The sequence below is a fragment of the Lathyrus oleraceus genome, chromosome 7 (genome assembly GCF_024323335.1).
Source record: "Lathyrus oleraceus cultivar Zhongwan6 chromosome 7, CAAS_Psat_ZW6_1.0, whole genome shotgun sequence".
Lineage (NCBI taxonomy): Eukaryota > Viridiplantae > Streptophyta > Magnoliopsida > Fabales > Fabaceae > Lathyrus > Lathyrus oleraceus.
Window position 1 is genome coordinate 99,132,230 of NC_066585.1, and position 11,448 is coordinate 99,143,677.

General features: G+C 34.7%; 1 protein-coding gene and 1 non-coding gene across 2 annotated transcripts; one reads left to right on the forward strand and one right to left on the reverse strand.

Moving 5' to 3' along the window:
- Nucleotides 1–318: 318 nt before the first annotated feature.
- TRNAR-ACG (transfer RNA arginine (anticodon ACG)) lies at nucleotides 319–391 on the reverse strand. The gene has a single exon. It is a non-coding gene; the product is annotated as a tRNA-Arg (tRNA).
- A 72-nt stretch (nucleotides 392–463) lies between these two features.
- LOC127101323 (uncharacterized) lies at nucleotides 464–4,640 on the forward strand. The gene is made up of 9 exons (XM_051038698.1): nucleotides 464–753; nucleotides 858–981; nucleotides 1,104–1,579; nucleotides 1,711–1,783; nucleotides 2,617–2,697; nucleotides 2,802–2,865; nucleotides 3,807–3,894; nucleotides 3,987–4,071; nucleotides 4,232–4,640. The coding sequence occupies exons 2-9, from the start codon at nucleotides 871–873 to the stop codon at nucleotides 4,313–4,315; spliced, it is 1,062 nt and encodes a 353-aa protein (XP_050894655.1). The 5' UTR covers nucleotides 464–753; nucleotides 858–870; the 3' UTR covers nucleotides 4,316–4,640.
- The last annotated feature ends 6,808 nt before the right edge of the window (nucleotides 4,641–11,448 follow it).

Consider the following 11,448-nt stretch of genomic DNA (forward strand, 5'->3'; position numbering starts at 1 on the left):
CGACCTAGGTCTTTTTTTTAGAAGTCCTACATGAGATGCATACTTATTCATTTCATTAAAGATAGTTTTGTTCTGTTTTAAATAATTATATTATTGATGTTAATTACCTATTAACTTTGCTATTCACAAAAAAACAATTAATTTCGTTTATGTTAAAACAAATTTTTTGTGAATCCATTGTTTTCTAGTTAGTTTAGGAATATTGAGGAATAATATTTTGTGAATCCATTGTTTTTCTAACTAATAAAAGTCAGTAAAGAGTGGCTTTTCTTCTTCTGAAAGACTAAAAGTGAATAAAAAAAAGGGAGAATTTATGAACGACTTCACTGGGGATCGAACCCAGAATCTCTGGTTCCGTAGACCAGCGCCTTATCCATTGGGCCATGAAGTCAATGTTGAAACGAAAATTTAAAATATAATTCAAATACTATAATAGTATTAGTAAAATTTGCTTGTGCAATTTTAGTTGACATGTTGTTTTTGTAGCTTTTGCCGATGAGTCAGAAAAGTGATTATGAACGTGTTAGCGAGTAGAACAAGTTTTGTGGCTCAACAACCGGAAAGCGCTTCTACACCGGCATAATCACCATCAACAACAACAACGATATCTCTTCGTATCATTATAATATTTTCTTTTAATCCTTCCGGCGCCACTTGTTTCGCCTTTTACAAATTTAAATTATGATAATCGCGTTCGCCGGAGAAAAAAGCGATTATAAAACGTGCGGTGAACAACCTCATCATAACTAAACGGTGAGAAATATAGGAATCAAAATGTTATCATTATTATTATTGTTATTACTTATAAAAATTATTCGGTGGAAATTGAATATTAATTTCTTGAATTCTAAAAATAGGAATCGAAAAAAAATGGGTAAAAAACAATCGTTGCGGAGTAAAGCAGTTCATCTTGTTTCGGATCTCACCACTGTTCTTCTCAACCCTATTTCTGACCATAACAGACCCTCTCTTCCTCTTTCTGTAAGTTCTCCGTAAAATTCTCTTATTGTTGAATTCAGTTAACCTAAATTTTAGCGTTAATTGCATTAATTTTTATTCTATAGTTTTAAAAAAAATGGTTTGATGGTTGTATTATTGTTAAGGAAGAAGAAGAGGATGATGGTGAGTTAAAGGGAAGTGAATCAGAGGTTGAAGGACCTGATACGTCGTCGTTTACTGCGTTTCTTTATTCGTTTTTGTCGTCGTCTGATTCTGGAGATAATAGTGTAATTGATGATGTGAGTGTGGTTGAAAATGATGACCTAATGAATGAGAATTTGGTTGTTAAGAAGGGTTTGTTATCTAGAGGTAAACAATCACTTGGTAAAGCTATTTATCTAGCTGCTAAAATGGGTGGATTTCGAACTCAGGAGCATGGGAGGGATAATTTTGAAAGTGATGGGTGTGGTGTTGAGATGAAACATATTCAGCCGTTGAAAGAGGTTCCTGGTGTGCCTTTGGTTGATTGTTTGCCGGATATTTCGGAACCTTCGATGTTGATTTCGAATAGTTTGAGGAATGTGGTTTATGATTCGCTTCCGTCTCTTATTCATGGGAGGAAATGGTTAATGATGTACAGGTAATTTTGGAGGAAGGCTTATTGGTAGCCACAAGATTGTGGTGTTGTCATGTTGTGAGCTGAAGTTGTAAAATCATGTTGATTTGATTTTTGATTGATATTATTTTGTGGCCTCTTTGCATTCAATGCAGCACTTGGAAACATGGGATATCACTTTCAACACTTTACCGGAGAAGCATGCTTTGGCCTGGACCGAGTTTGCTGGTACAATTTTATCACCCTCCAGTACAAATAAACTTATGCTGTTTATGATTTATCTCTGTCTGTTCTGCATGATGACTGTCACACATAGTTTTTTGCTATCTCCTACTTAAGTAGACAAATTGATAATCTCTTAGACTTTATTTGATTGATAAATTGAGCTACACAATGGATTAAAGTTAGATTTTGCAACAGTTATTTAAATGCTTGTTTAAATACACATAAGGTGCATATTTCAATTGTGACAGGGTTTTTCTTGATTCGAATTCGCCAGAAGCTAAGAAACAACTATTGGGTTTGGTGGTGGAAGCAAATTGAAATTTATTGAACATATGGATACTGACATATGATTTCTGTCTGGGTACCTAAATAGAATTTTGTTCCTTTTAGAATTGGGCTATAAATTTTAAAAAATTTCCTCGTATTGCTGTTATTTAAAGAGTATTCTGATGACACCTATTAATAGTAGACCATGACGGTTTACAGTGATTTAATCACTTCTCTTTCCCATTTCGTATTCATGACATCGGCTACTTTGAATGAATGCATTACTGAGTTTATCATTGATCCCATCTTTGACAATACTCCTTTTGATTGATGTTTTGTATATCAGTACAAAGTCATAACATTCTAATTATTAGAAGCAAGCAGAGTTTAAGGGGGATTGTGTTTGAAGTCTCAGTTTGCAAGCTTGCTGGTTAAACAATCTTAAGCTGTTGTCCAATTTTAATCTGCAAAGAGAAATGCATAATCGTGTCCTTTAATCAGCAAGACTGAGTTCTACACTCTACATTCAGCGCTTAGTCCTTAATGTATTGTTAGCTTTTCTCTACCAGGTTGTTGGAGACCGGAAAGGAGCAGTATTTGGTAGCTTGGTTGAAGCACCCCTTCGACCATCCATCAAGAGAAAATACCAGGTCAGCTTTTATATTTGTACTATGATACTATTAGCTGCTTCACTTTGTGTCAGTGTTAATGTTATCTTTTATTTTATATTATTGTTGACATAAACTTTGTATAGGGAACAAACAGTACATTTGTTTTCACAAATATCTCTGGTAATCCCGTTGTATATCGCCCAACAGGTATCTATTTTTTATGAGTTTGAACATTCGATTCATTATCTTTCTATTTTTCTCATAATTGTACCGTGTTTTCTTTATATAATAATCATTGATTAATTTGTTCTATCTGTCAATAACTTGTATTAGTTGAATGACTAAATCACTAAATGAATATTCTAATTTTCCTTTTACAAAACTATGTGGATGGGGAGAGAATTTATTCAAAGTTCATTTATTGTGATGACAGATTTTCAGTTTTAAAGACACGGTATTCCCACGAGTTATGTTGTGCATATTTTAGAAATAAGCTACAGAACAATTTTACAACAAACATGGTGCTTTTGCTACTCGGAATCTGGCTATATGCTAAAATCCCATCTTGTCACCCTCATTTTTTGGTTTTGAAAATCAGAAGCCTCCTTACATTTGTGGATAGTCATGAGATTGTGCCACATCTTGCCAAAGGATCAATTGCTAATTTTCCATGGCTTGATTTTACTTTTCTGTTGACTTCAGAGGCACTTACATGCATTGATTTTTTCTCAGCTACAGCTATATTTAATTTTAACCCGTGACTAGTTCGTCTAAATGTATTGTTAAGAATGATGAATTTCTAGGCATATTTGACAGTTTCCATCCATGGACATTTTTATTCAAAAAATGAAGTATGGTTTTCAATTTTCAAGTAGTTGACATTCTCATATTGTAGTTGCCCACAAAAAGTTGATGCAATATTGTTCGACATTTAGCAGAGTAATTTTCTATGAAATTCAGCATCAGCATGAGGCGTTACTTAAGTTTTAAAATGTGATAAAGTTAAAATTACACATCTGTCACTCCCATATTACATCTTAGCTCTTGATCCACATGATGGTAGAAAGAAAAAATCTGGGTTGGTTTGGAACTCCAATGCTGTTTCTCTTCTCTTGATTAATCTATACTGAATAACCATAAAATTGCAGGAGTAAACCGTTACTTCACACTTTGCACCACTGACTTTCTAGCTTTTGGCGGGGGAGGTCATTTTGCACTTTATTTGGACGGTGATCTGTAAGAACTTTGCAATTGGATATGCTATCCTTTTTTTCACCCTTTGTGACCCTGATTTTTCCTGTTACAATTTTTTGACATATCAACTCAAGATTGAACGGGTCAAGTTCCGTCTCTGAAACTTACAACAATCCTTGCTTAGCACATTCTCCAGAATTTCAAGTGAAAGAAGTAGAGGTGCACATAAATCTCCCTCACTCAGTCACACGAACCTCTCCAACCTTTTTTTCTTTCTCTTTTATAAATTTGTTGCAGCTTATTTGATTCCCGCCATATCTATTAAACATCTAGTTAAACTTAAAAGAACTAATTAGCATATTCTCTTTCGTCCATGCAGTTGTGGGGCTTTGTATTTCCTTCAAAATATGAGGAAATATTGAAATTGAGCAGAACAGAGGCACCTGGGATCTGTCGCTGGTAAATATATGTGAGTATGTATCAGATATAAGTCAAAGCCTTGCAGTTTGCATTTTACTGAATGATCATGCTGAGTCACAAGCCTGAGAATTTCTGCTATTAAGCGAAGTTGATAGACAATATGATGCAGAAATTGTATGAATCAAACCTTATTATCATCATGTAACATGCTTGTAAATATTTGCAAGGCTGTATGTTGTACATATAGAGTCCATACCCTTTATAAAATGGACCTATTTTTGTGTAGGATAAAAATTGGAGTAAATTTTAAGTGTTTGCATACTTAAAGCAGTTAAAGGAAAATGAAGGATAACCACATCTTTTTGTTAGACTCATTTAAATTTAGGGTGTTTATTAAGATAAGTGTGATGTAGATTGTGCTGCTAGCATCAGCATGTCTCATAAATAAATATTTAAGATGACATTTAGGGTAGGTTTGGATTGGTGGAGTCCGGTGGAATGAAATGAAGTGCAATATAATTATATTTTATTATTTGGATTTGTAAATAACGGATAAAGAAGAAAAAGAATATGATGGAATTCATTTTGTCATATTCTTCAATTTTCTTTTCCAATAATTTATGATGGAATTCATTTTATCATATTCTTCAATTTTCATTTCCGATAATTTAGGGTGTATGCACCTTTTTGTTCTATATCAATTAACCTATTTGCTAACACATGGATAGGAGCTTATAGATAAGATTGAAAGCGATGGTAACTTTAGGATGGATGAAGTTCAGAACATGAGCATCAATAATGTCATACTGTATGCTCTGTTTTATTTTTGGAGTTAAAATTTACGGTAGAAGAGTAAAATTAACTTTGATATATTTTATTGTTTTAGGAGAATTAATTTTGTTGGAACTGAACACTCTATTGTTTTTAATTGCACTCACGCAATTAAGGGCCAGTTTGTTTTAGTTTTAAAAAATAGATTTTTTCTTTGTATTTTTGAAAATGGATTTTACAAAAATGTTTTTTAAAATATTATAATTTTTTTTAAATTTATTTTTTTATATATTAAAAGATTGAATTGTTCATTGTATAATATAAATATACATTATTGAAGATCAAAACATAGTCAAAATCATAATTTAAAAAAAAAATTGTATCTCAAAAATGATTTTTAGAAAAAGCTATTTGAAATAGCTTCAAAATTAAGTGATTTTTTGAAATTTTGATATCCAAAAAAAGTTTTGATAAAATGATAAAGTACCTAAAATAACATTTTAAGAATAACTATTCAAACAAAATTTTCATTTGAAACTTTTATGAAAAGTTTTTTTAAAAAATTTTTTTACACTAAAATATATAACACTATAAAAATCATTTAAAAAAAAAGCCAAAACAAACGGGCCCTAAATAGCACACGTGATCCAAGAAAAGAGAGAAAATATCTTGAGATTTTGAGAGAATTAGAGAAAATGAATAGAATTGCACATTAAAGCATTGCTCATTATTCAAATTGGCGCCGGAACGACGATGGTGTTGGTCGGTGACGATGTTGCAACAGTGGGACAATGGTTGAGTTCGCATATCAGTTTGACAATGAGTCTATTTTTAGACTTTTTTAGATAACTGACTTATTAGGGTTTTAAAATATTATAAATATAGTTCTCTTTCACTTTTAAAATATAATATAATAAGACGGATGAAACATGTAATTCTAGTTTGAGAAACAATGGTAAAAATTTCTTAGAGTTCTTGAAATTCGGCCTAAGGATATTGAGGAACACTTTTAAATACTTCAAATTTGTGTGATTCATATATAGATAGTTATAAAGATTGGAAAACACTTGGTAAAAAATAAGGTTTATTCTTGAAAATTTAGGAGACTATTTTCTTGTAACTTATTTGTAATATTCAGTAACAACTTTTAAAAGTATAATGAATCAAAAATCTTCTATCTCCCTTAGAGTAGATTGATTTGATCGAACTAGTTAAATAACTTTTTTGTGTACTAATATTTTATCTTCCTCTTATTTATTGTGGATTTGCTTACGGTGTTTGGCAACTTAATTTTTTCTTAGGGTCATTTAGATTGTTTGTCTTTGTTCTTTGTCCCACACATCAATATTTTTTACGTGGTTGATATATTATCATATTTCACAACAAGAATGTCTTGATGTGGTTGAACATTTCAATTTCACATTTAATGGCGCGCACCGTGGGGCAAAGGGGTTTAATTTATATGTGAGCACCATGGATTCTAAATGGGATATCAATAAGTTTTTTGAAGACAACGATTTTGGGTTGTGGAAAATGAATACACAAGCAATTTTTAACTCAACAAAAACGTGTTACAACATTGAAGGGTCAGACATCGATGCATGCACGTCTAACATAAGCAAAGAAGACTAAGATGGTGGATAACACTAAGAGTGTCACTATCTTGTGTCTCAAGATAAAGTTATAAGGGAAGTATCTATAGAGAAGACTCTGACTTTAATGTGGGAAAGCTTGAATCATTGTATATTACAAAGTCTTTGGCTCATTTGTTGTGCTTGAAATAACAACTATACTCATTTAGAATGATAGAAAACAAATTTATAGTGGATTAACTCACAAATTTTCACAAGGTCATTGATGATCTAGAATAATATTGAGGTGAAGATTGATGATGAGGATAAAACTCTACTCTTGTTACGCTTATTATCCATATCATTTGAGCAATTCAAGAATGCCATTTTTAATGCTAAGGAATGTATTGTTACTTTGGAAGAAGTCCAAACGATTATGAGATCCAAAGAATTTTTAAAGGTAGATTTTTTGAAGATTGATGATAGTGCTGAAACTAGGCCCATAGTGTTTAACAATTATTGTTCTCTTGCTTATCTAAGATTATAATTCTTCTTATTTGTTGCTTTCGTAGCTCTTAATCGCGGGAACGCGAGTTAATCTGGTGACCATACTATTTCTTAATTTAAAAGAAAATTTGGTTTCATGAAAGTCAGCATAGCTTGACACTATGATTACCTTAACATTAGGCCGTAAAACCTATATACTTTGCTATTAATTGCACACCTAATGAATAAACATTCATAGGTTCTACTTGCGAGTTTGACTCAGTTTGGGCTAGGGATCCTAACATGAATCATACAACGCCATGTTATTACACTTGTGTGCCACATGTCATGGTTTCTCACAATTGTAACATGGGAATTTTGAACCATTAGGTTTAGTTCTTTGAGGAGGTGGTTGTTGCTTGGAAGCTTGTCTTATTAGAGGATATCCATTCTTATTGTCGTTACTGTTGGTGCAAAGGTAGAATGAATGATGAATGGAAATATTCTATTAAGAGAATGACGGCTACAAAACATGATAAAAGTTACAATGATTGTCACCCTATTTATAAGCTAAAACTAGGGTTACTAGAATAGGATAAAATACTAAAATACCCTCTAACAAACTTAGGGGCTAAGAAAATAATACAACTAATAAATATGAATTACTTCTAATACCATCCATTAATTCATATCCCATCAAAACTTGTAACACCAATTCCATCCCTTAATCTGAGAAATTGATCAGTCTTGATAGCTTTCGTCAGAACATCTGCCAACTGTTTCTGAGTGCTGCAGTGTACAACTTCTAACACTCCCCTCTGAACTTGATGTCTCAGAAAATGATACTTGGTCTCAATGTGCTTGCTTCTCCCATGCAACACTGGATTTCTGGCAAGATTGATTGCAGACTTGTTGTCAATCATCAGCTTCAGAGGTTTGTTTACTTTAATCTTCAGATCCTGCAATAGATTCAGAATCCACACAGCTTGGCATGCAGTAACAGCACCTGCAATATATCCAGCTTCACAAGTTGACAACGCCACAACAGGTTGCTTCTTGGAACACCAAGAAATGGGACCTCCCAGAAATTTGAATAAGTACCCAGACGTACTTCTTCTGTCAACTCTGTCTCCACACCAATCAGAATCTGAATAACTCAGAAGTTTTGACTCATCCTTTCTTCCAGAAGGAAATAATACTCCATACTTCAGAGTTCCCTTGATATACCTCAGAATCCTGACAGCAGCTTGGTAATGGGACCACTTAGGTTTACTCATGAACCTACTAACCATCCCAACTGAATAGCAAATATCAGGTCTGGTATTGCACAAATACCTCAGAGAACCAACCAACTGTTTGAAGGTTGTAGCGTCCACATCCTTTCCATCAGAGTCAGAATCCAGTTTCTGATTTGTATCAGAAGGTGTGACAGCAATCTTACAATTCTTCAGATCAAATCTCTTCAGAAGTTCTAATTCATACTTGAGCTGATGCAAAATAATACCTTTCTTAGAGTATCTGAATTCCATCCCTAGAAAGTATGTCATCTTGCCTAGATCAGTCATTTCGAATTCATTCATCAGAACTTTCTTGAACTTGGCTATCTCCTGTTCAGAACTTCCAGTCAACAGTATATCATCAACATATAAACATACCAGAGTCATATTTCCTTCAGAAGTATGCTGAACATAGACACCGTACTCCATCTCACATTTTTGAAAGCCTTGCTTCTTGAAAAATGAATCAATCTTCTGATTCCAAGCTCTGGGCGCTTGTTTCAATCCATATAGAGCTTTGTATAATCTGTACACCATCCCTTCCTGATTCTTTTTCACAAATCCAGGAGGTTGTGACACGTAAACTTCTTCTTCTAATGGACCGTTCAGAAATGCAGATTTTACATCTAAATGCATCAGAGGCCAATTCCTGTTAGCAGCTATTGCAATCACCATTCTGATTGTTTCATGTCTTGCTACAGGTGCAAACACTTCAGAGTAATCCAGCCCAGGTTTCTGTAGAAATCCTCTGGCTACCAACCTTGCTTTATGTTTGCCAATTGAACCATCTGGCTTTAACTTCTGCTTGAAAACCCATCTGACGCTGATGGCTTTCTTGTCTTTTGGAAGTTTTGTCAGCTTCCAAGTCTTGTTTCTCTCTATAGCATCAAGTTCTTCTTTCATGGCCTTCAGCCAGAGCTTCTGCTTAAGAGCCTCTTCTGTACTTATGGGTTCAGAGTCTACTAACATGGCACACTGAATAACTTCTCCTTCAGAGTCTACTTCAGTGTCTTGCAGCATGTCAAATTCTGCATATCTTCTGGGGATGTTTCTGATTCTTTGTGGTCTCTGAACTTGTTCAGAGTCTTGAGCTTCAGAGTTTCTAGCTTCAGATGGTTGACTTCCTCCAGAGCTTTGATCATCTTCAGGGTCTGGCATATTTCCAGAGTCTGAATTGCCACCAGAATCTGGATTACCATCAGAGTCTGAGTCATCAGAGTCTGGATCATCAGAGTCACCTTCATCTTCTGAGTCTTCTCCAGAGTCAGAATCACTATCAGAATCAGAATCAACGTCAAAGTTTACTCGAACTTCAGAAATTCTTAACTCTGACCTTTCTTCAGAAGTTCTAACATCAGAATCAGATTGAGACTTATCCCAATTCCAAAATTCTGATTCCTTCACAATCACATCTCTGCTGAATTCAATTTTGTTGGTTTCTGGGCAATAGAGCTTGTATGCACATGTACTGTGATACCCTATCAGAATCATCACTTTGCTTCTATCATCCAACTTCTGTCTTCTGGCTTCTGGAACATGTTTATAGCAAACAGAACCAAACATCTTCAGATGACTAACACTTTGCTTATCTCCAGTCCACTTCTGTATTGGAACTATTTCCTTCAACTTCTTCGTAGGACATCGGTTGAGTACATACGTTGCAGTGGCAACAGCTTCTCCCCAGAGCTTCTGAGGAAGTTTCTTCTCCTTTAGCATGCTTCTCACCATATCAAGCAAAGTGCGGTTTCTTCTTTCAGCAAGACCATTGTGTTGAGGGGTATAAGGAGCAGTAACCTCATGCTCAATTCCATTCTCCTCACAGAACTTCTGGAACTCTTTGGAGTTATACTCACCTCCACCGTCAGTTCTAAGAATCTTCAACTTCTGACCACTCTGATTCTCAGCCTTCATTCTGAACTTCTTGAATTCATCAAACACCTTATGTTTAAACTTAATAAGGGATACCCATGTCATTCTTGTGAATTCATCAACAAATAACACAAAGTATTTATTCCCTCCAATCGATGCTACTGGAAATGGACCACACACATCAGAATGTACAACTCCCAAGGCATGTTTTGCTCTTGGAGCAGTTTCTGACGCAAATGGCAATCGTGGTTGTTTTCCTTCCATGCAAACTTTGCATGATTTTTCAGGCTTCTTAATTGCAGGAATTCCATGTACCAACTTCTTTGAATTCAGATGTTTTAAGCTTCTGAAATTCAAATGACCAAATCTTTTGTGCCACAGCTCACTCTCCTTCTCAGCACTTGTTGCACTAAGACATTCTGAGTCTGCAGTTCTGACATTCACCTTGAATGTTCTATTCCTTCCCTGTTTTGACTCCATAATCAACTTCTGATTGCAGTCATACAACTTCAGAAGATTGTCCTTCATGGTAACTGAAAAACCTTTCTCAATTAATTGTCCCACACTCATCAGATTGCTTCTGATGCCAGGTACATACCACACGTTCTGAATCAATGTTGTTTTCCCATTGTTCAGAATCACTCTGACATTTCCCATACCTTCTGCATTAAGATATTTGTCATCAGCACATCTGATCTTTGTCCTCTTTTCAGAGTCAAAGTCAACCAACCATTTCTTGTTTCCAGTAAGATGATTTGAACAACCAATGTCCATATACCACCAGTCTATCAGATCCATATCATCAAATTCAAAGGCCATCAATAGCACAGATTCGTCATCAGAACTTCTGGCTATATTTGCTTCTTCTGATTTTCTCTCCTTGTTTGACCAACAGTCTCTAGCAAAGTGACCAAACTTCTTACAACAGTAACATTGGATCTTCTTCTTGTCATACTTCTCTTTTCCCTTCTGAGCATTCTTTTGTCTATCAGAGGTTAAGCTTTCTGACTTCTGACCACCATCAGATCTTCTCCTGGCTTCTGACTGCTTCTGATACCTCCTATCAGAAGTTGCTTTCAGAGCCTGCTGCTCTACTTCCCTTTCAGAAGTTCTCTCAGTCAAACGCAACTCTTGAGCTTCTAGACTGCTCTGCAGCTCTTCAATTCTCATGGTGCTCAGATCTTTGGAATGTTCTATTGCTA

Coding starts and splice junctions, on each gene's coding strand:
- LOC127101323 (XM_051038698.1), top strand. CDS start 871: ATGGGTAAAAAACAATCGTTGCGGAGTAAAGCAGTTCATCTTGTTTCG. Junction 1,580..1,710: donor AAATGGTTAATGATGTACAG/GTAATTTTGGAG, acceptor CATTCAATGCAG/CACTTGGAAACATGGGATAT. Junction 2,866..3,806: donor CGTTGTATATCGCCCAACAG/GTATCTATTTTT, acceptor ATAAAATTGCAG/GAGTAAACCGTTACTTCACA.